Genomic DNA, 23,403 nt, shown 5'->3' on the forward strand with positions numbered 1-23,403 from the left:
TTTGCTCTCCCCAGTGTTCTTCATCCACTGCTGGCTACAGGATCCCTCTTCATCTTGACGCTATGTGCTGTGCTGACTCTGGTACTTCTCTACCAGGAGGGTGATCGGACTCACCCTATTAAAACACACACGCACGCAAAATAAAGAAAAAAAAAAAAACAATCAACTTTATTGCCGCCCTGAGGTCACCCCTTCAGCAACAGGAAGGCCCTACACAGTGCCGGCTGCGTTGGGCGGCTCCTCTCCGGTGCCCGGCCCGGTACAAGGGCGGTGCTGGGGGTGCGGACACGCGCCCACACTACGCCTCCCGGTGACAGCGACAGCTCACAGGGCGACGGCGTGAGGCGGGCGGAAAGGCCTTCTCCCTCGGGAGGCCGCAGGAGGAGGCGGCGAGGCCAGGCCAGTCAGGCACGCCGCCACACCCAGCACCTGTCGGCCAGCTGGCGAAGGCGGACCGAGCCCAGCGCACCCGGCAGCAGGCTCCCGCCCAGAGCTGCGCCCCTCCGAGGGGCTCCAGGCCGCAGCTTCTCCCTGCGCTCGGGACACCACTGTAGCCCCCGCCCGCCCCCAACAGCTCCCGGGCTGCCCCCGGCTGCGCACGCGCGCAGGGGCAGCGTCACGGGGGAGGGGCCGCTGCCCCAAGGCTCCGCGGGCGCCCGCCCCCCGCCTCCCTCCTGCCACAGCGGTCGGAGGCCGCTGCCGCCACCGGGGAGGTAGCGGAACGGGGGGCCCCGGTCGCCTCGCGAGCTTTGGCGCGAGGACAAGCCACCCGCGGGCAGGGGTCGAGAACCAGGGCGCGGCGGTTGCGCACGCGCCGGCGGGCGCTCGGTGCGTTGGGGGTGGGGGCGGGCTGGGGCCCCCCGTGATCCCCCGAGCCGGGTCCGGAGGCGGCCTCCGGTGCTCCCTGCCGGAGCTGTCTCCGGCCGTCGAGGAGGGAGGTGGGGCCGTGCCGCCGCAGCCCGGGTCCCGCCTGGGCGCCGAGTGGGGCAGAGCGCCGCCGCTGCGTGCCGTCGGCCGTGTTAGACCCCCGTGAGGGTGTGGGGCGGGAGCCTGCGCGGGGGGAGGGGGGGAAAGATGGGGGGGTTGAGCTTAAAATTTGAAGTGTGGCCCGCTTAAAAAACCGCCCTTCTGCCGTAAGTTTACAAGTTTAAAACCCGCAGTGACTTTTCTTAGTGTGGTGTTTGCTTTGGTTGTCACGTGACGTTCTGTATTCGTTACGTTTAAAAATTTTGTATCGGAGTTTCAGCTCTGTTTTGCTTGTTTATATCGGCTTTTGACTGAGTGAAAGTGGAGGGAGGAAAAATCAAATTGCATTGTGGGCCTCATCTCATGGCACACAAGATGAAGCAGAAAACCTGAAACTGAGTTACTTGATTGGGGTTAAATTTGGAGTTGATGGTATTCCTCTGAGACCTCGCCTGTGCAGAATCACACTGGGGTTGTTTGCACTAGTAGTCAGGGCAATAAGCTGCTTTTCTTTTCATGTGGAAAAGTACATTTCCATATGTTATTCTTTATGGTCAAAGTCTTGCTGAGTGTAAACCAGACTTGCATTTGATTTGTGAGTCACTACTACTCCTTGTAGCATAGAAGTTTACAAGGCTTGCCTTGTACCAGCCAGCATGCTTGAGTTTGTCCTACTAGGATCTTGACATCAGCGCTTTGTTTTTGTGAACAGTTTGTTTGAAGTTGCTGGAACACTCCTTGCATGTGTTTCAGCTGAGGTAGAAGGAACAGTGTATCCGTGTTGTTAATTATAAGGGACAGTTTGTTCGCTTGTTCTTTGCGTTATTAACAATTTTAGTCCATGTTTCTGAAATAAACAATTGACTTCATGGTTGGTGGTGAAAAACAGTGCCAGATGGAGGCTGGTGAGAGAGGGAGTAGCTCCTGACCAAAGTTCTGCCTAGAACTGTTTCATTGTCAAATGATTCAACTGTTAATGCATATGTGGTTTAGGTTGTGATCCCTTGAAAACTAAACGTGAGAGGGTTGTGAAGAGGGCCTTGTTACAGTGTCAGGGCCTTGATGTGCAAATACGTTTCAACTACTACTTTTTTTTTTCCCCCTTAATGTTTTTGAACAGGTTATATTTAGAAGAGAGAAAGTTTCTACTGTGTACTTCTGTGGTATCCAGGCTCATCTATTGATACTTCCTGTGTAACTCCATGGTAAAACAGCTTCTGAGAGTATCAGTTTGGTTAGCGCATTATTTGGATCCAGAGGTCACTTTTAAGAAAATGTGGACTGCTAAAAGTCTTTGTAGTGCTCAAATACTGTTGCTTCAGTCGAAAGAAGGCAGATTGTGCAGCTGCATGTTTCCAAAAACTCAGCAGTTCTGGACTGGAATTCTAAACTATTGCACCGTAAGAGCGCCACGTAACAGAGTTAAATTCCAGGTAAGTATTTTTGTGGTGCTCTAGGTATAAGTCATGTGCATTGATACAGTGATAATATAATTTCTTTTAGAATCTACAGGGCTAAGCTTTTAATCTTGCAGCCTTATTTATGAATTGAAGATGCCTTTAGTATATCAAGGCAAAGGGGCAGTCAGCAACAAGTTGCAGGAGAACCAGTGTTTCAGAATTAACTTCTTGTGTCTGATAGTTCTAAGATGGAGAGAAACATTAGTTTTTTTTCAAATTATACTTCAGACAACACTGCATGATAACTGACAGGCTTATTAGTTAGAGTGACAGCTGTTTAGTGAAGAATAGGGCCAGAGTTCTCTGGAAAACTTTTTATTAATGCAATATTGCACAAAAAAAGGGAAAAAAAGTCAATTTTTATTGGATTGGTAAGGGAGGATAAAAACATAAGAGTTCAATTACAAAAAGATCTGTGGATGTAGTGGGAAAGGACACAAAATTAAGGCTAATGTTGGACACTGACAGTTCCAAATGATGATGTTTTTCTAGATGTCTCATTAAGTTCATCTTTAAAATGTAAATTGCTGCATATACTTTATAAATACTAAACATTGAGGTTTCAACTACTTTAGTGGGGACTAAGCAATTGAGAAATTAATCTAGATGGTTTTACATCTATTCTAATTGACTTGATTAATCTGTTTAAGGATAAATAATGTTCATCTTATATTTGCCTGTGGTTTCTCTTTTAAATAGTAATATTTAACTGTATGATTGTAGGTTTCCAAGGTAAATGATAAACAATCAGGAGTAGATACAGGGATGGCTACTAGTGCAGAAGGAACTAAAATAGCTGCTGGAAAAAGACCCAGTGCAGCACGTGACGGAAGCCAACATTTGTTAGAAGGTATTGAACCTTTTGCCACACTTTTCTTAAGAAATCAGTCTTCCCCGTCCTCTCTAGATATCTTGTATCAATGATCAAGATGGTCTAAACTCTTAATTTGAAGTTTTTGTATCATGTGATGTGTTTATTTTTTAATTTTAAGGGGATTATACACAATTTTTATAGTTTACAAAGACTCCTGTAATTTTCCTAAGTGTCTAAATGGCTGATTGGGTTGTGCACTGATTATTTTGTATTATTATTTTAATTTTTTTTTTCTTCAACTTCATCAAACTCTCACAATGCTTATTTCGTGTGACTGGATACATGCAAAACTTAGTTTTCCTGCTCTCTTGCTAGGAACTGTGGTGACACTTAAGTAGAGTACAGTCTGTTGGATGAGTTTTGTGTGAGCCTGTTGACTGGGAGAATCAATTTCTTGAGTATTCAGTGAAGGCTATGAATGGTCTGTGATGCTAGGGAACTTTTTTTTTTTTTCCTGTTATGAATGTGAAAAAGCAATTAAACATTCCTGTGTGAGTGGTGATTTCTGATTCAGGTAAATTAGTAGTTACAATTATGACCTTTATTTTAGCAATGCTGCCTAGCTAAACAGTTTTCTGTAACTTTGCCTGTTTTGTCATTCCTAGCTAATAACTAATCCTCAAATGTGCTGTTATGCATCATACATTTTAGCTCCTGTGCTTCAGGGTGCTTGGTCATTCACATTCTATGTATATTTAATTTTTCTTTGTAAAGGTGTTTTAATCAGTTGCTCTGGGCATTTTCAGCTTTTGTTTACAAATGAGGTGACAGGGAGGTAGTTAGGGTAGGGTAAGACACTGAGCTCGTACACTGTTTATATATTCTCTTGCTCAGGAAACAGCAGTATGAGAAACTGTTGTGCTATTTCTTGTGCATGACAATTAGGAAGATGGTACCTGTCCTGGAAAAGCTATATTGTATCATAATTCGTCTGTACAGGCTTGTTTCCTTACATACATTCTCTTGTAGGTCTGCATTACAAATGGACGAGATGCTGCTGAGTAAACAGAAATGCCCCTCTGCTCTCCACAGTATAGTTTTAATCTAATGATCAGTGAATTCTTTTTTTTTTTCTACAGATGCCAGAATCTTTTAAATAGAACTCTTATGTTTATGTTTATTCCTGAATGCTCCTGCATTATCTGTAAAGTAATGAGATTGAGCAGCCCCAGTTCGTCCTAGTTTCTTCTTGTACTTATCTTTTCTTATGCTTCTGGTAGACAACTGAAGCATGCCTATCCCCTTAGCCAGTTAAAATTTTTATATTTTGAAATTTACCAGTCATGTAAGATGATGTTTTTGAAAAGCAGTGGCAAAAGCATTTGCTATGTCCTGTTTAAGTCATAGCTCTACAGTGTGTGCACTGTCCAGCTGAAACTTACTTCTGCATCTTTTAAGGTTCATTGAATTTTTTTTAACACATGCCAATATGATAATTTTGAGTAATAGGTGATATCTTTAACAGTCAAAACTTATGTTAAACCCTCTAAGAATATTTATTCTGAAGTCTTGGTGGAGCAGCTGTTTCATACCATTTCTAAGATAGCAAAGTTTCTGCTGTTTGCTCAGCCAGCTGAAAAAATGGTCTATGTCCACCTATGACTGTCCTCCAATTTCTGGTACCCCGTAAGAAACTGACAGGGAATAGTCATACTGTAGACTTAATGAAGTTTCTCTGTATGTCCTCTTGGGAGTTGGTATAACCCGACTATTCTTTTTGATCAAAAGAGCAGCGATCTACCAGATCATCAAAGCAAAAGACTTTTTTGAATCATACTGTCTCTGAAATACACCATTTTAACTTGCAAATCAAGTGTTGCCATGACATATTTGCAAGAATCAAAAGAAATGGGAAAGCTTATATTCTTATAAAAGTGAGTATCTTGGTTTCCTATTTCTTGCTTTTCTGATTTTACAGGACACTCATGTAATTAATGCATTCTTAGCTTTTCCTCTTACTCAGAAATTCCTTTGCAAGGTGAAACGACATTGCTTAACTGCATCTGTAAAGCAGATAGTTCCTTATAGGACCATCATTCTTCTTCATCTGATCATCTTTGTAGGTTAAGTGCTTTGTTACAGATTTATTTTAAGAGGCCTTCAATGTACAGAACCTCCTCGCAGGTAGATGCATAGTGCTGAATGAAGATGCTAATGTTCTGTTGGTTTTTTTGCCTCTGTAATGTTGAATATTTGCAATGCTCTACTGATTTTAATATTCTGAACAAATGAAAGAAGACCTGATTGTTTCACCCAGCAACAGGTACTAGCTATCACTTAGGAGCTAAACATTACATGATTTTTTGTTTTTAATGAACAACTGGATTAAGCCCTGAGCAAACCTGATTTGATCTGATAGCTGACCTTGTTTTGAGCAGAAGAAGGCTAGGCAAGAGACCTCCTGAATTATTCCACGATTCAATGATTATTTCTTCTCTCGTTATTTACCCACTTGTAGGGTTATTACATGTATGTGCAAAATCCATTTCTGAGTCATGCAGCTAGATGTAACCACTGGATCTGTCATTTGAACCTGAATATCATCTGCCAATTAACATATGTACTGAAGTATTTTTAAATTTCACGTATATGTGACAAATACGTAATATAGACCTGGGAACTGACCCATAATAAAAATGTAGTGCAGTTGCTACTTTTGATTTGAAGTTCTCTTGGGGAATCTGTAAAACAGTGCTGTATTGCATGCCGTACAAATTGAGGGGATCAAGTACTTCTGTTTTGTGGGGGGTTTTTTTCAAAAAAAAAATAATATTTATTTTTACCTGCTTTTTAGATTGCATTTGTTTCATCTTTTTGGAGTTGAAATTAGTCTACTCTTAACAGAGTATGAGACTAGCAGCATTCTTTGAGTGTTGCTTTACTTGAAATCTTAGTGTTCTTTTTTCTTCTTGTGTGTTTGTCTCTCACTGAATCCTTTTGTCAGTCAAGAAACTGATGTGAATGCTCAGTCAATGATCTCTGTCTCTTGAGTAGGGGAATGAAGGAGGAAGAGAAGTATGGGATCTAAGTGTTAAGAAATTAACTCACATGAGTGAATGCCATGTATCCAGACACTCAAGAGAACAGTGGTTACTCACAATAACTGATCATTAGGTAGGACTAATGCTCATATAAGAAAATAAAACTTCCTCATGAAGCCTTGTAAGAGAAGGCATGGACATCTGTCTTTAGTCAGTGTATTTTCAGTAGGTTTTGAGCTGAGATTCAAATAATGTCTTCAGTTCACCTAACCTCCTTTTCTGTTCTTCTCACTTCAGAGAAAATGTACCAGCCAATTCTTTATACATTGAAGTGCGATTGTCTTCTACATTTTGTAGGGATGTTTTTTCTTTTTAAAAAAATCCTTTAATCTAAAATTTCTTTCTGTAACTATGCTTTAGATACTCCTTATTTTTCATCTTCTTTTGATTTGTGAACGTCTAAATATTTTCTAGCAGGGAGACATACCTTTTAGAATGCTTTGTAGATGAGCCTTGTAAAAGGTTTAGAGGATACATATATACAAGTACATAAACATACATATGCTTGTTTTTATTTAAATAAGCTTATTATCTTACCCTTATGTTTCTTAGTTACATTCCACAGGTCTCTTAGATGTAATTCTTGGGATTTGTGAACTCTTATTTTGCTTGTTTATTTTCTAACTAATCAACTACATAAATATGGTCCTTATTTCATATAATGTTTCACATTGGTAGTGTCTTGAGCCTGAAATCATTTCGGACAAAAATGGGAGTTAATTCTTCCCTGCTTGCCTTTCTTCCTACTTAATAGTGCAATTGCTTTGACCAACTTTACCTTTTTGTCAGAGTGACCCATAATGCAAATCCATCTTTGCTTCTAACTTGTAGAAGGCATGGAAACAGCAGTTGGTTAAACCACTGAGAGTTTAACTGGCCTGAAAGGAAGCATATCATGGCATCATACTTCAAAGCCTATTTTAGGTTTTTTTCCTTTCTCTCATATTGCCACAGCACGACCCAACCTGAAATCTTTTCTATCGGTACAATTGTGTTAGATATAAATTACAGGTATTCATACTTACAAGTGGATATGCAAGCATTCCCGGTGTAAAGCACAGCTGATAAACTACTTTATGATAGTATAGTGTTTTAGCAGAATGACTGATGAACCAAACAGAATGCCCTGGCACTAGGAGACATGTGTGCTATCTCTTTGTTTTGGGTTTTTTTGGAGGGTTTTTCTTTTGGAAAATAGTAAACCTAGTTAGACCCATTCATGATCTGATTTTAATCATGATACCAGTAAAGCAGTTGAGTTTAGCATGTCTTCTTATCTAGTGTTTTGAAAGCTGTTTCTTATCCTCATCTTTCCTGCTCTTCCCATTTCCGAGCTGAAAAGGCAACTTAAACCAAAATCTGTTGCTCTATATGTTTGCCTGTCTTCATCAGAACTGACACCACAGTGTCTGGAGATGACTTCCAAAAGAAGCATCTCATCAGCTATCTCATTAGGAACCAGAAAAATCAAGTATAGTCCTGAGTATAATGATTTCTTTTTTTTTAAGTTCCATTCATATTGATGTGTACCCAAATATACTAGGAGTTTAATTTTACTTCAATACTAAGATAATCTGTACAATATCCTGTGTATCTGTACAATATAATCTGTGGAGCAGTTGTAGTAAATAACTCTCACAGTTGTAGTTATTTGCAGAAACAGAAGAGCTAATAAAATGTACAGCTTTTTGGATTTTTAATAAACCACACGTAAGGATCTGAACTTACACTTCACATTCGTGTTTTTTGTTAGATTTAAATTCTATCCTTGACACCTTCACAGCGTGTATGTGTGTTTTCATACATTTAGCGCTTGGTATTTTACTTTGGTGGTTTTTTTATTCCTTCTTATTTTAATAGTAGCAGAGATATATTGTATGTTTTTTCTTTTCTAAATAAGAAATGACTTTAAATAAGAATTTGTCTGTTAATGATTATTAATAATACTAGTAAGCAAATGAGATCCAAAGGTGAGGGAAAAATTTACTTTCTTAGAGAATTATATTGGGTTCAAGGCTGTGTGTGTATAAGGGGAGTATGATGACACAGTAGCCAGCAGTTTTAAAATCAATTTGATTTTTACTCTAGGTGGCTAACAGTGTTCACTCTCCAACAGCATTCTTTTATCACTTTGAGTAGCTACTTTTATTTTGTATTTCTTTGACAAATTAGATGAAAATGTGCAGTTACATCATATATAGATATATATACACACATATATTTATTGATTGAAAAAGGGATTTGCGCTAAGGAGTATTTGAGAGTTGTTTTCAGTTTTCGAGATGCTGAACTAATTGCTACTTGTTTGATGTATTTGGTAATCAAAATTTTTTACTGTTCTTAAATAAACTGCTTTTTGTTGTGTAGATGTAGTATGTTATGTGTTGTGTGCCAAAAGAATAGATGTGACTTTTTCTGACTGTGAAACTTTGTTTCCACAGCAAAAATGAAACATATCAATCTGTCATTTGCAGCTTGTGGGTTTCTGGGTATTTACCACTTGGGGGCAGCAGCTGCTTTGTACAAGCATGGTAAGAAGTTACTGAAAGTTGTGAAAGATTTTGCGGGAGCTTCTGCGGGATCACTGGCTGCCACTGTCTTATTAGCGGTACCAGAAAATATAGAGGTAAATTAATAAACTCGTAGGTATAGGACATGACCGTTTGCTAAGGATATTTTTGATATAGTCATCTACCATTAAGTTTTTTAAAATATTTTGGTTCTTGTTTTACTTCGTGCTTCCTGTAAAGGAACAGAACTCATGTATGTGTTTTCATTAACAAAATCTGTGACTCATGGGCAGAAATATTTATGAAGCAAGTATTTCTTTATGACACAAGTCTGTCATACAAACTTTATATTTTAAGCTATGTAAGTATAAATTTAATGTATGTGAATGTTGAGTTGTATGCAACCAGATATACTTTAATATACAAAAATGTATCTGCACTTAATCACTGTACATGACGAAGTTAATCATTGTTTTCTTGACTCGAGGTAGGCTTTGTTAAGCAAATGTATAGCACCATCCTTTCATCCTTTTGTGAAAGGAGATGAAAATGGTAGATGGACTGTATCTTTATAAAGTCGAAGAACACCACACACTGACTGAAATTTTTTCGTTGATGTCTGTGCTCCATTAGACAGGGCAAGAAGTGGCTTGTGCTCCTCCTTTAGATGCAGTACAGTTCACGACTTCACAGCAGTAGCCCCGCTGTATGCCAGGGTGGATTAATACTCACAGTGTTCTGTTCTGACATGCTGCATACATATGTGTTTGGGTTTTCTTCCTTCAGAGATGCCACCCTTTTCTCACCATGGATATGGTGTCATGTAGAGACAGCAAAGTGATATCCGATGACTACTCTATTACAGGTTCTGTGGGAAAGCATTAGCTTTTCTTTGTTGTTTTTCCCCTTAGGTTAAGGCTACTTTGCCCTCCTGAAGTACCTGTAGTGACTTTCCCTTAATATATGTAGGGGACTAGGCCTTGACAAAATGTTAGTATTTCTTTATTATTGAATTATAATGAACAGCATTATTGGGGGGGGAAGAAAAGGCTGTTAGATTTTTGTTCTAAGTACACTTAGGTTTCAGTCCAGTGAGCATCAGGTAACTTTCTCCAGGCCTCGCTTGTTACAACTTTCTCTGCACTTGATTCACCACATTGCATAGTCTCAGCCAACACCACACTTTGCCCTGATCTTCCTGTTTGTTGTTTGTTTCTGCTGTGATATGAACTTAGCTTGCAGTTAGCTATACTTTTGTTGCTTTCAGCAGTAAGTTCTTCCCTGGTCTCTTTCTACCCCACCACCCCTAGGTGCATACTTTATATGATTCGGTATTAGGCTAGTTTTATTCTGTTGTGAAGGGAACTTTACTTGTATTCTGTTCAGGTGTTACTCCTTTTCTGTAGCCTCTGACTAGTAGTTCAGTTTCAAGTTTGCCTGGTGTAGTGCACACCTCTGACTTTAGTTTCCTATATGGTGAGCACAACAGCTAGCCTTTTCTTAGCCCAAGGAAATTTTTCTGCTTATTCTAGGCTCTGGGTATGAGCATTTTTTCCCAGCCTGGTCCAACTTAGAAAGATCTTCCTAAGTAAAAATATTAAAAGAGTTTTTATTTTTTATGTTTCTGGAAACTAAGCCTATATTACATTGAGTCTGATGGATTTTTCCTTGAAAATATGTCATTTTAATACAAACTGAAGAATGTTTTGTGAACCTTGTAGTCCTTTTAATTTTTTATTATTTACTTTTTTAGTTGTTCTGTTATATTGTTTAAATGGCAAACTGAGAGCTATTTTTTGTGAGGGCAAATAATTCTTCCTAATTCTCATAGAATTTACGTAAAGGCAGTGTTGTGTACTGAATAGAATTAACTTTTTATATCAGGATAATTATATTATTATTACATTTCTAACTTGATATATTTTATATCCACAAATATAACTCTTACATCAGTTAATTTTTTTTTCTTTTTTCTCCCTTCGCCAGATATGGCTATCTTAGACCAGCTATAATTAGGACTTTAGCCATCTCCTAGTCTCAGAGCTCTAATACAACCTTTCCTTATCTTGGAGAGAATGTAACACTGAGGGTTTCTTGTTTTGACTGTTGCTGTTCTAATATGACAGTTTGCAAATGTTTCTCAGTTGTATCTTGGATTTTTGTCACTGTTGAAAAGGCATGGGACTTGAGAATTCTAGGGAGGCTTATACAGTTATAGATAAGTACCTATGTATTTCAATACCTATTTGTTTCAAAAGTACCTTGATCATGTTTCATGTCAAGTTTGCTTAACTCAGTACAAGTAGTTACAATTTCTAAACATGTCCTCAATCACTATTTAAAGTTTCGATGTATTATTTAATGCTTCTAGCGCTAAAATTATGTAAGAAGTTGTCCCTTTTGGCAGCAAGAATTGAGAGTCTAGGTATAGTCTATTCTTAGTACTTGTAATATGGAAAGTAGTTTTCTGTCATTCACCTACGTTTGCATTCCTGTTACCTCCCTGTTACCCTTAGCTCCCTGTCACTTTATTAAAGCATCTTAGATATAAATATAGTAGTTCTCAGGTGCTTCTGTGTAGGGTTTTGTGGGTTTCTCCTCTATTGAGAGAGAGGTGTCTGAATGTGCCTCTTTCCAGCTGATTGACTACAGAAGAAGCATAACTGCCTAATGTAGAACAAATTCAAGATGTGGTGCATATAACTAGTTTTATCTATTTAAATTGGCTTGGAACTGGCAAGTACCTCCTAGGTTAAAGGTGCAAGACTAACCTATGTGAAATGAATTAGAACAAATCTTTACGGTGGTTGTTGCTTTAAGAGATATGGACCTCTTAACGAACTTTTTTTCATACGTTTATTAGAAGGCCGCGTAGAGAAAGTGGATGCAAGAACTACCTTTCTGTCTTTCACTGAGGTGATTGTTCTGTCATTCAAGTGATGTGAGGAAGTTACAACTGCTCCAATCAGCTTGCTCCTGATCTTGTACTAATCCTCACCACAACTCTTTCCCCTTTTTCCATTTCTTAAATCCTGTACTTTCCTTCTCAATAGGACACATCAATAATTTATTTTGTTGCTAGCAACATATATGTTCTTCATGCAGGAAGTTAATAAGCCAGGAACTCCAAAACATCTATAGACAGATCTTTTATTCTGTAAACATGTGGTTATATAGGTGAGTATAGGTATAATATACCCATACCAATTTCAGAAGTTGCATAAGATTGGATTTAGCTTTTTCCCAAGTCCCTAGAATTGTTAGAGAAGTCTGCATGAAAGGATAAAAAAGGGAATACGAATACTGAATAGTGAATCTTAACCATTCAGGATCATAATTAATTGTTTCAGAATCTTTTTGTGAAAAAATAAATGCTACCTATTCCTTTACTCTTCTTTTGGAGTTCTTATGACTCACACTTCAAGCTATTTTTCTGTAGTCATTAACGCTAGGCATTTCAGCTTGCATGAAAGAGGTTCTCTGTGCAGTGGAATCTGTTGCTTGGTTTTCTGCAGTTGTCGTCTTCTTGTGTCATCCATTGTAGTATTCCATTAATTAAATACTTCCATAGTATTTTATTCATTAAATATGTGTATTTGGTAGTAGCATAGTTTTTGCATTAGTGAGAAGAAATTGCAGTATTGATAACTTTTTTAATGCTTATAGGCATCTTAAGGTACTTGTGTCTGGTTTTAGTGCCAAAGTAGTCTTTAAAATAAAAGGTGGCTTTGCACTTGAAATATAAATGATTGTTCTTGTAATGACATGGTTCAGAGAACTGATTATTTAGCAGTGGTAATACATAAAAATAGCCTTTAACTTTCCTTGATTGATAAAGTGCTATTTTTGTGAGGGTTTATTATAATTAATTTTTTTTTTTAATTAGGGATCTTATTTTCTTACAAATTACTTCTTATAAAAGGATCACCATTTTGTTATGCGTATCTTGTTACAAACGAAGCACATACAGGAAAATATTTTAGTTGGATCTTATAGCTCTCTCTTGATTAAAACTTTAGCCACTAGTATGTTTTAGATACCACAGTTGAACATACTTCCTGTAACTAAAACATCCTTAATGGTGAATATTTTAATTTGCAGAAATGTAAGCAGTTTGCCTATGGATTTGCAGAGGAAGTTAGAAAATTGGACTTCGGTGCTGTAACACCTGGTTTTGATTTTATGAAAACACTTAGGTACCTACCTTAATGCATCTATAAGATCATTTTTATGTGAAGCTCTCTAAATGAAAATGGAGAGTGTGCATATTTTTTCTGTACTGTGGGGAGCTCAGCAGTCTTTCACCCCTAACATATTTGCAAGTTTTTTAAATAATGATGGTGAATAACGTTTATAATTGTCTTTACTCTAGGGAAGGCATAGAGTCTATTCTTCCTTCTAATGCTCATGAGATAGCTGAGAACCGGCTCTATGTGTCAGTCACTAACACCAAAAGTGGGGAAAATCACTTAGTTTCAAGTTTTGCCTCCAGGGAGGACCTCATTAAGGTAATGAGTTGAATATTGCTGCTTTAAATAAAAATGCTTTAATTTCTTCAAGGTTTAGCAGTATGTTATTAACTGTAAAATAAATCATGGTTTTACTCAAGTAATCACTTATACTATCAGTGGTGCTACAACCATAACATAAACAATGGAAGCAGAATTTGATCCTGCAGTTTCACAGATTTTGCTAAAATTTGTAGGACTTAATCATGCAAAGATAATTATGCAAAAAGTTTATCTCAAATTATGCAGTGTTATTTCTAGCTATGGTAGCCAGCAGTGACAAGCATGGAGATTTTTATTCTGTAGGTTTGTGGGTTTTTGCAGTGAAATCTTCTAACCTGAAGACAATTAGAAGCTTCAAGACGACCTTGGAAATACATATATTTTATTAGTATTTCAATAGTTCTTTCATTGACTTAACCTTTTCTGTTCTATTCTTTTGTTCCATATGCTAGCAGTGGAATGGGTTGCAATAACAGTAATAAAATTCCAAATAATTGCACGTTGGAATACATTCCTGTTGTCTGTTCTTTCAGTGCATCTTGGAACACAGTTTTGTGTACGCCTTCAGCTATACTTGTATCATTTATACGACACTCTGAATGTTGGTGGCTGCCCCAGTAGCATGGAGGATAGAGCTTGTTAGGTTATGTAATCGTACACCTCTCCTAGACATGATCAACTATATCCAATGCACTGATAAAGATACTACTGGGCAGACAGTGTTTTGTAACAGCAAAATGTCTGTTCCCTCTGCCAGATATCTTACAACTTCCATATGCAATTAATTTCAGTGCTTAACAAGCCCTATGGTTCCAAAGTTTTTCACAATGGCTAAACTGAGTATGTATTGCTACAGTTTTAAGCCCTTACTTTCTTTTACTGTTCCCAGTGGATGTGGAAAGGCAGTTAATAATCTCCCATTTTTGAAATGGTCTTTACATGTGTGAAGACAATCATCATGTACCATTATTCCTAGACTTGCAGTTCTGAAACTGGAGGTGAGGGAGAAGAGAGGCATGATTTGTATGTTTGTGAGGGAGCAGGGCACAGAACACTGTTGTATTTAGTCTGGAAAGGTGGGAGCAGTGAGTAGGAGTCCACACTGGTCTGCTAGTGTTAGAGAAATACTGAAAGTGTTAGTTCTTCAAACACGTCCTTCCTTGCCTCACTCTTGAGGTCTAAGTGACATTATAAGGAAGGCTGATTGCTTTCTTCAGTCTTCTTGAAAAGAATTCACAGTTTGCAGGGGTCACCTGGTTTTGACTATTTTTTCCTTCACTAAACCTTTTGTGCCCATTTGTCTTAGTTTAGAAGGGCCAAAGTTACTGAAATTGAGTTGAAGGAGAGAGGAGAAAGGAAGTTGGGCAGGGGAGGAAGCTAATGTTGGGAACTTGGGAACCCTGGAAGACATCAGTTTTGAAAATCTGAAGAGGAATGGGTTCAAGGGGGACCTTATCTTTTTGTGAGGGAAGGGCCTGTCTGGTAGACAAACAGCTACAATTTCACATTTTGAAAATAAGAAGAGAAAGCCTTTTTATCTGGACTAAGACAAATCTCTGGTGCTTTAGATCACTGGGAAGAGAAATAGGCAAGAAAAGAGTTCTTGAAGTGAAAGTTAAAGCCTTCATATAGAACCTTAGTTAAAACTTTTTAGGGGAGGAGAGGTGTTTAATGCTGAAAGTAGCTTAATTTGTTGTAAAAATAAATGCAGTTGCACCAAAAAAAAGCTCAAGCATTTTCTACTGTAATCTCCATTGGTTGTGGGGTTTTTTGCACCTGATCACTTTTTACATAGTATATACTTCAGTCTGTAACCTGCTTCTGTTCCCCAAATTTGTCTTTCATGCCTTCATGCAAGCACATGCATGCATATTCTCCACATTTAGCCATATGAAAATTTCTAACATATTGCACTTTATCCACACATCTACCCCTTCTCTTTGAAGTGCTGTATAGAATTGCATGTATATATATATATATTTATTTATGGGTGGATACATAGGTATAGAGGTACATACACACTCTCATAGATATTCCTGTGAGTGGATAGAAATGTGTGCACATCTGTACCTGACAGAAGAGGTGTCCTGGTCTAAAAAAAAAAAAAAAAATTGAGAACTGCCATAGACAGCAATGTAGGCTTACAATAGGACAAGTAGTAATTTGTTGATACTTGAATGTATTAAATGCAAATATTGATACTGATAAAGATATATACCTGTGTGAATTTTCAGGCTGTTTATAGTATTCTGGAAATTTTGAATTCTTAGAAAATCTGATTTATTAGAAGAGTAAACAGTATTAATAAGCCAGCAGAATGATTGGGTCAGATTCTTCTTTGACAATACTCTGTATTGCATTTTTTTTCAGCATATGCATATTTATTTTCTGCAAAATAATAGATTTACTTCACATTGTGTAAAACTAACTTCATACTCTTTTGAATCGTGTTAATCAATGAGTTAATTTGTGATACTTTGTTTTGAGAGTTGTCACTCTCAAGTCAAAAAAAACAAACCCTACTGAATAGTTTTAATCACATTTTGACATATTGCCACAAGACATTTTGAGATTACAATGGTTTTGTGTAAAACTAATATATTGACTCATTACTGCTATATTTTTTAATGCAGATAAATATATATGAAAATAGGTATTGATTCAGCATTACTTTATTGCCTTTTCTTTACTTTTCTTTCTTCTTTCTTTTCTCTAGGTCCTGCTAGCAAGTAGTTTTATACCAGTATATGCAGGAATTAAGCCAGTAGAATATAAAGGAGAGGTAATTTTTCATCAAGTCTAACTACTAACTTTTTTTTTTTTTGTAAAAGCATTCTTAATTTGTGATGTAATTATTTGATCTTAGGGGAAGCATAGCTGGAATTGCAGTACTGTATCCATACATGGATATTTTTGGTTCATTCTGCCGTTAGTAAAAGGGAAGCAAGTGTCTGTTAAATTTCTTGTGATGTTCTTTCGATTAAGAAATTGAAAAGTTAGCTCAGAGTTTTGTCCAAATTTATTTAAAACTCATTTTACTTATTTTCATGGCTTGGGATAGTGGGTGTTGAGGATATGTGCGTGGCTAGTAGGAGCCTTAAAGCATGCAGTGTAGAGCCAGACACATGGCGTATAACCTCACGATCCAGACATGATAAGCACTGAAGTCAGTAAGATGGGCTGGATATTGATTTGGCTCTGTGAGGCCACCTATCATACTAGCATCATATTCCAAGTTTCCTGAAAGCTTTACTGTAACAGACCAAAGTTCTGTCTGTCTGCATTTACACTAGTTTCAGGGAGTGAATTCCTTAGGCCATATGGTCCATGGCAGCACAGAATCGAGCTTACTCCCTGTTCGCTGCTCGAGTCTACTGGCCTTATCTGTGCTTCAGAACAGTTGGTCTGGTTCTTCTATGGACTACCTATGTCACCTGCATGCATATCACCAGGTCAGCTGGTGTTTTTGAAAGGTATTTCAGTATGTTATCTGAGATACGTGTTGCATGATATGTAAGGGAGTATGGTGCAGTTTTGCTGGAATAGTATCAGAAAACAGCCAAACCTGTTGCTAGCCTGTCCGTACTGCCTATAGGGAGTGAACCCCTGCGTAAACAGTTCCCAGCACAGCACTTCAGTTTTCTTTTTAGGAAGAATGCTTTCTGGGAAGCATTTGGCTCACACTGAAATTAGCTAGCATACCTGTAGTATGCATGCTTGGAGGCTAGACTTTTGGGGAGAATAAGCTAAATTGTGTTGTAGCATAGACATAACATCAGTCTGTTCATAGTATGTTCTCTTCTGGTTTGATGAGCCTAATGAGCCTAAAAATAATCTGAAGGAAAAGGGAGTGTAAAATAACATCTGAGAATTTATAGTCTGCCAATGGCCTCAACTAGCTTTTACCTGGGTTAGGTATTTAAGGTGCCCTTGGACTAGGCTTCCAGTAACAGCAAGGCAAACTTGCTCCTTGTGAAATTACCTTTCTTTGATTTGGTTTAGTGTCCTGTGAATCTCTGGCAAGGTTAATCTTTAAGACCGATAAAGATCCACAGATGATTGACTGTATGTGATGATGAGGCTGTAGTTTGTGTCACTGTAGCTCTTACAAAACAGCTTTGTAAAAACCATCTACTGGTAAATGGGTAGATTGTTAGGTCCAGCCCGCATCCTCAGTTTCATTGTCTGGTTTTCATTGCACGTTATTTTAGAACTTTCTCTGTCTTTGCACTGTGCTTACAAAAAAGAAACTAATTAAGAAGTTACAAGGAATTTGCCTTATCAGCTAAGCAGCATTTGTCAAGAATTAGTTGATGGAATTAAAAGAATTTGGAGCATTACATCTCTTTATTTGCAGCGTATAAATGTAAATGTTTTAAATACGTAACTATGAGGGACTGTGGAGCCAAAATATTTTTGACTGAGAAGCAGTTTCTCCCAAATGCTTGAAAGAAAATAAATTGACAGAGAGCACATCAGTCAGAAATAACAGACTCTACAAAAGATAGTGCTTAATAAAAAGTATTGTCCTTGCCTTGATAAATGTTTTGATTTTCAACTAAATATTGAACTTGCATGGGAGGGGAGTGGAAAAACCTAAATAATCAGAATTTTTAGAAGCGGGAGAACTTTTACCACTTAAAAGTACTAAGCTAGGCTTGTGAAAGACATTAATAATGTCATCTGTTACAGAGTCTTTGACTTGGCTTAGGCAGGGACTCCACTGTTCTTGTCACTGTAGGAGCTGCAACAAAAAGCCACTTAGTACTCCAAGGAACATTGCATATAAATCAATAATAAGTGACTATTTATAGACACACACAAAAAAAGCCTTGGTGTTAGAGATGTTAAGGAGTGTTGCAGCTTTACTCACAGTTATCTCAACAATGGTGTAATGGAGTTTGCGAAGTCTGAAAGATAGGTTTAAATTGTTTTGGGAATTTTTTTTTTTTTGCCTCGTTCTCTAAGGCAAAACAATCTCAATCCTAAGCATTGAAAAATATGATTTTTGTGGAAACTGAAGGAATTCAGTGGTGGATTGTGGGTACTGACATCACGAGCTCATGTCAAGAGTCAAGCTCTAAAGCATATTATGAAATAATAGGGTGAGAAGGGCCACGGAGACTATTGGATGGGAATATTTGTAGCTTATATTTTAAGCTCAGGAGATAAAAGAAGAATTGTGAAATGGCAAATTGCATCTGAGAAAGTGAAGAAGAGGGTGGGGTGGAGGGACAAAGCAACTCCCCCCCAAGTGGTGCTTGCTATATCCATGTGTAAAAGAGTAAATCCATGTACTGCCAGATATGAGAGTTGACAGTGGGAAGAGGGGCAAGTGACAATGAAGTCTTTTGGTTGCATGAACTCAAATGTGGCACTGGGAGAAATCTACACTTAGAGAATTAAAAGGAGGTTTGCTTTGAGTGAGTGTAAAAGACACAGCTGAGAGGCATCTATACAATCAAGTGATGGACCTCAGAGAATCTCAGGGGCTTCTGAAGAACAAACACTGTAACCTGAGATAATGCTTCCTATATAGCAGTCGCTACATGGAAAGCTAGTGTCTTGCCAACAATTTGAAGACAAGGTTTATTTAGATGTCATAAACAACTTTCCAATAGTATACTTTTTGTGGGAGATTTTTTTTAATATTGTGACTAAACTCCTGTGACATTTTCAGTAATTTTAGTGGAAAACTTGCATTATTTTGCAATTTCGTAATGGTCACATATAGTATCACCTACAGCAGAAAAGCAGTCTTCTGCCTGATTGGTGCTGAAGAGTGCAAGTACAATTTGCCATTTGCTTGTAGTGTTCTGTGTTAATGAAACTTGAAGCTGATATCCTGGAGTATTCAGTTTATCTTTGGGGAGGTCAAACCCTTAAGAAACATTGAGGTGAATCTTATACTATTATTTCTTACAGCATTTCAACTTGCCTAGCTTTAGGTGTCTGCAGTAGTCTACATCTTACATAGTTAATGTATGTTTCCTCTATAATTAGTGGAGAGGAAGAGAAGAAAGCACTTTTTCAGCACAATTCAAGTCAGATGTAAACACCTACTTTAGGATAAGGTGAATCATGTGCTAGAAGTTTTTTCTCTCCCTTGATAATACAGGAAGTGTAGAATGACTAATTTGTCTGTAGAAGTGTAAACTTCAGTGAGACACATCTAATCACCACACCTCATGTATGATGTCACTAAATGCATCTAACCAGTAGACTGATACTGAGTTTTGGGTTGTGCATGTAAGCACAGAAAGAAATATGAATGTATAAAATGTATTGGAAAGAGATGTCACAGCTGTCCCTGCTTATACTGGGGTGGAATTGGCTGTGGTCCCTGTGAAGACAAGGCTTGTGCCCCCAGACTGCCTTTAGAACCAAGTCATATGTGGGGCTCTGCAAGAAATTCATTGGTTGCTTTTGTTTTTTCTTCCTCATTGTTTCCTATACTCAACTCCTGTAGCAGACTTGATGTCTGCTCCCTTTTATGCACCATAGTTGTTCAGTTCCTTCCCACCTTTACCATCCGCTTTCCAGCTATTGCTGTCTTGTGTTGTGTATGTAAGAAGACAAGAGACTCTGGAAGAAGAGAGAAGTCATATTTGGTTTAGTTTGTGCAGTCTGTTTACCTGCATGTACAGATTGTCCATCTCCTAGTTTGAATCAGAGTAATGTTTTAGAGGAGCATACTTTATCTGATATGGTTCACGTGCAATGTTAACAATCTCATCTTTTCATGTATGTGTTGAGAAAAATTCTGTATGGAGCATTTTGTTATTAGATCAACTAACAAGCCTTACAAGTAGCTTGGTAAATACATTACATACATATTTACACATTATGTCAAAGACTCATTGATTAAACACTCTGTGTGTACGTTGTCAGTTCCTTGGTTTTTATGCCTCATACTCAGGCTTGTTCATGGTATTCTGAGAAGGAAACTTGTAAGTTTTCTTGAGGGTGGGGTGGAGGAGGCAGGAACAGGCAGGATGAAGTATTCAGTTATGAACATACTGTACTAAGGTTACTTTGAAAATATTTTTATTTCCCAATAGAAGTGGGTTGATGGTGGCCTTACCAATGGCCTTCCTATCTTGCCTGTTGGAAGAACTGTGACGATTTCTCCTTTCAGTGGTCGATTAGATATCTGTCCGCAAGATAAAGGACGGGTGGATCTTTATGTTAAATTTGCAAAACAAGATATAATGGTGAGTTGCTTGTTTATTAAATAACTTCAGAAGAAGAAAAAGTAGTTGAGCAGTTAAGAGTATGATCATTTTTAAGTGTTTATTTTCTGCATATGTATCAACTTAAGTAATGTTTTGACATTTTCTGTTTTGCAAATGGAGTGTAGACTTTTTCTTAAACACAAGGAACATATAGAATAAACTTTGTCAGAAAGGTTGAAAAGCATTGATCTAGTACAAAATTGAGCAAATTACCACAGGCTATTAAATGTAAATAATCTAGGCTTGCTTTAAGTATCAGCTGTCTTTGGCTAGGCAGAGTGTTTACAGGGAAAAAAAAAGAAGACTTCTGTAGAATACCTCAGGAGAGGGTAACTCCAGTACATCCTTTCATACTTGCTGAAATTAGCTGCTCTAACTGAATTTAAAATACAAGTTTGTCGTACATCTGAAAGGGTATACAATGACTTGTCACATCATTGCTCAAGAGAGCTCGTGTTAAGATTTTGAACATTTGTAACCACACATTTTTCCAGAGTTATTTTGTTAGATGTTACAGAAACATTTCTGTATATTGAAATACAGGCGAAGACTTTTTTTTTACAGCCTCCTTCTCATCGTTGACATTTCTGTCTTTGCAAGATTTGTCTCACAAACTTTAACCACTGTATTGCTTCCTTTGACATGAAAGAAAATACTGAATAGCAGTAGATCTAGCTGCCAACAAAACTACATTAGAAAGAAAAAATAAAGATTAGCAATAATTACTAATTTTTTTTTTTAGTTTCTTTTACACAGTTCTTAATATGTTTCCTTAATTTGAGTAATGTAATCCTAAACTGGACCGATTTCTGAATCTTTATAATGTTTCACAGAGAGATTTTAAACGTGATAGCCCTTGGTAAATGATCGTAAAGCATGAGATTATTGATTTCATATATATTGAAAATATATACCATCGCTTACTGTGTATTTCTTGGCTGTGATTTGTATCTAATATTTAGTGCATCTAGGGGAGGAAAAACGAGCTGGTGATTAGATTAGTTTAGAGATAGGAAACTAATTGCAGAGTTACTTTTCTTCTAGGGTCCTGCAAGTGCAGACTTGTGCAGAATCTCAGGCAACATTTTAAACTATGCCATATGAAGCACCCTTAGCTTTTAGAGCTCTAAAAATGTGAACTAAGGATAACTTTCTTTCAGCAATATTGTAATCTGCATAAAATGAAGAGTTGTTTATCTTAATTTATCTGGATTGGAATGTGAACAGTTTTCTGTCTCTTTGAACTTCCTACATCTGTTAGTGTCAGAATTTGAATAATTGCTTTACTTCAGATAATGAAGATGATTTTGATATTGTTTTTCAAAATTGTGTATAATAAAGTATCTGGCTAAAGTATTAAATTAATCATGTAAATGAAGTGTTCAGAACTTTATTAAATCTAATTATATTTTTAATTTTGTTGTAAACAATTTAATAATGTCTTTATTCAAGAATAGAGTTCTGAAATCTTTTTACACCATCAAAGTGACCACTTGAGATGCTGAACAGTTCTTAATTTGTTGGTAATACAAGCTGTGTTTATACTCATGTCTTACATGTTGTGTGGGGATGTTCCCAAGAATGTGGTTGTTTGCACTAGTAAGCTGTCACAGTATTTCCTTGCACAAGTTTAGCATGTGCCAGCTACCACTCTGCCAGACAGTTCTGGGAATGTTTCCGAAGTTAAAATGGTTCAGAAACTTTGGGCAGTTTTACAGGCAGACAGTCTGTCTTGGAGGCTGTGGGTTTATTAGTGTATATGCAGACCATTTGGGCCAGTTTGTATTGGCACTCAGCAATGTACCTGGACACAGTTAATTTACTAGTGTAGACATCGCCATGCTGGTCTTTTGTTTTTACATATGCTACATGAAACAGATGACAAAACAGATAGCAACACAGTTAAGTCTTGATAAGTTGCCTTAATAAACTAATTTATAGCTTCTCGCTCTGTTACAGCTGTCTCTGGCCAACTTAGTAAGACTTAATCAAGCTTTGTTCCCACCAAACCAGGAGAAAATGGAGTCGTTGTACGAAAATGGATTTGATGATGCTGTGCGTTTTTTACTGAAAGAAAACTGGTTTGAATAGATGGTACCTAGAAAACTAACAAAACCTGATGGCTCTCAAAACACAGCTACAGGCATCCTGTAGAATCTAAGGGATTGCTGTCCCAGTTCCAGTGTATGGAAATGAAAATCCCAATGGAATTGCATCAGCTTCTGCCGAGAAAGTATCAGCTGCACTCCAGAGACCTGTATAAACATGTCAGAATGGGAATTGTAATTGCCTGGTAGTTGTCTTGATTTGAGGAGGTTCAAGCTTAGCTCCATTTTGCTTGAGCTGAGGACTTGAGTGTGGGATTTGTAAAAAGCTTGTGTTGTGATAATTACAGAAATTGGGACAAGTCTTTTTCAATGTTATTTGAGAGACAAGTCAAGGTTGTACCATGAAAAATTACAATCTGTATTGTTCACTTAATAGTTGTGCATGCTAATTGGATGCTTGCAATACTGCTGATCTAATACATATCTTGCAGTGTTCTAAAGGACTTGAAATGCTAGCACTAGCTGCAAGAAATAAAACATTTGCATGCTTCTACTCTGATATGTGTATTTTTTAACATTAAAAGTTCTTGCCTTTTTCAGTGAATGTGGTCTTTTAGAAATTTCAACTAGTACTTCAAATTTTAACAGAAGTGTGATATTTGAATGTAAAAATATCTTGTAAAGAAGGGTGTAAGATTTGTTACATTTATTGTATTTTATTCCTCTGCTAAAATTGAATAAATATATTTTCTTGAAAA

General features: G+C 37.5%; 1 protein-coding gene across 6 annotated transcripts; it reads left to right on the forward strand.

Moving 5' to 3' along the window:
* Window positions 1-598: 598 nt before the first annotated feature.
* On the forward strand, window positions 599-23,403 carry PNPLA4 (patatin like phospholipase domain containing 4). Of its 6 annotated transcripts, none has more exons than XM_068424175.1 (9): window positions 599-828; window positions 2,087-2,399; window positions 3,150-3,276; window positions 8,783-8,967; window positions 12,953-13,047; window positions 13,224-13,359; window positions 16,079-16,144; window positions 20,424-20,576; window positions 22,611-23,403. In XM_068424175.1, exons 2-9 carry the CDS (start codon window positions 2,169-2,171, stop codon window positions 22,686-22,688), a joined length of 1,071 nt encoding a protein of 356 aa, XP_068280276.1. In that variant the 5' UTR covers window positions 599-828; window positions 2,087-2,168; the 3' UTR covers window positions 22,689-23,403. The 6 variants fall into 6 exon arrangements, with proteins under 6 accessions (XP_068280276.1, XP_068280270.1, XP_068280251.1 ...); XM_068424169.1 differs by having other exon boundaries at window positions 604-828; window positions 8,816-8,967; window positions 22,557-23,403; XM_068424150.1 differs by having other exon boundaries at window positions 605-828; window positions 22,557-23,403.

This window comes from Nyctibius grandis, chromosome 2 (assembly GCF_013368605.1).
Source record: "Nyctibius grandis isolate bNycGra1 chromosome 2, bNycGra1.pri, whole genome shotgun sequence".
NCBI classification, from domain to species: Eukaryota; Metazoa; Chordata; class Aves; order Nyctibiiformes; family Nyctibiidae; genus Nyctibius; species Nyctibius grandis.

Bases quoted from the DNA above. Each gene is read 5' to 3' on its own strand.
- PNPLA4 (XM_068424150.1), top strand. From the start codon at position 2,169: ATGGTAAAACAGCTTCTGAGAGTATCAGTTTGGTTAGCGCATTATTTG. The intron at 13,048-13,223 runs GTACCTACCTTA...TCTTTACTCTAG, and splicing joins GATTTTATGAAAACACTTAG to GGAAGGCATAGAGTCTATTC. The intron at 13,360-16,078 runs GTAATGAGTTGA...TCTTTTCTCTAG, and splicing joins CCAGGGAGGACCTCATTAAG to GTCCTGCTAGCAAGTAGTTT.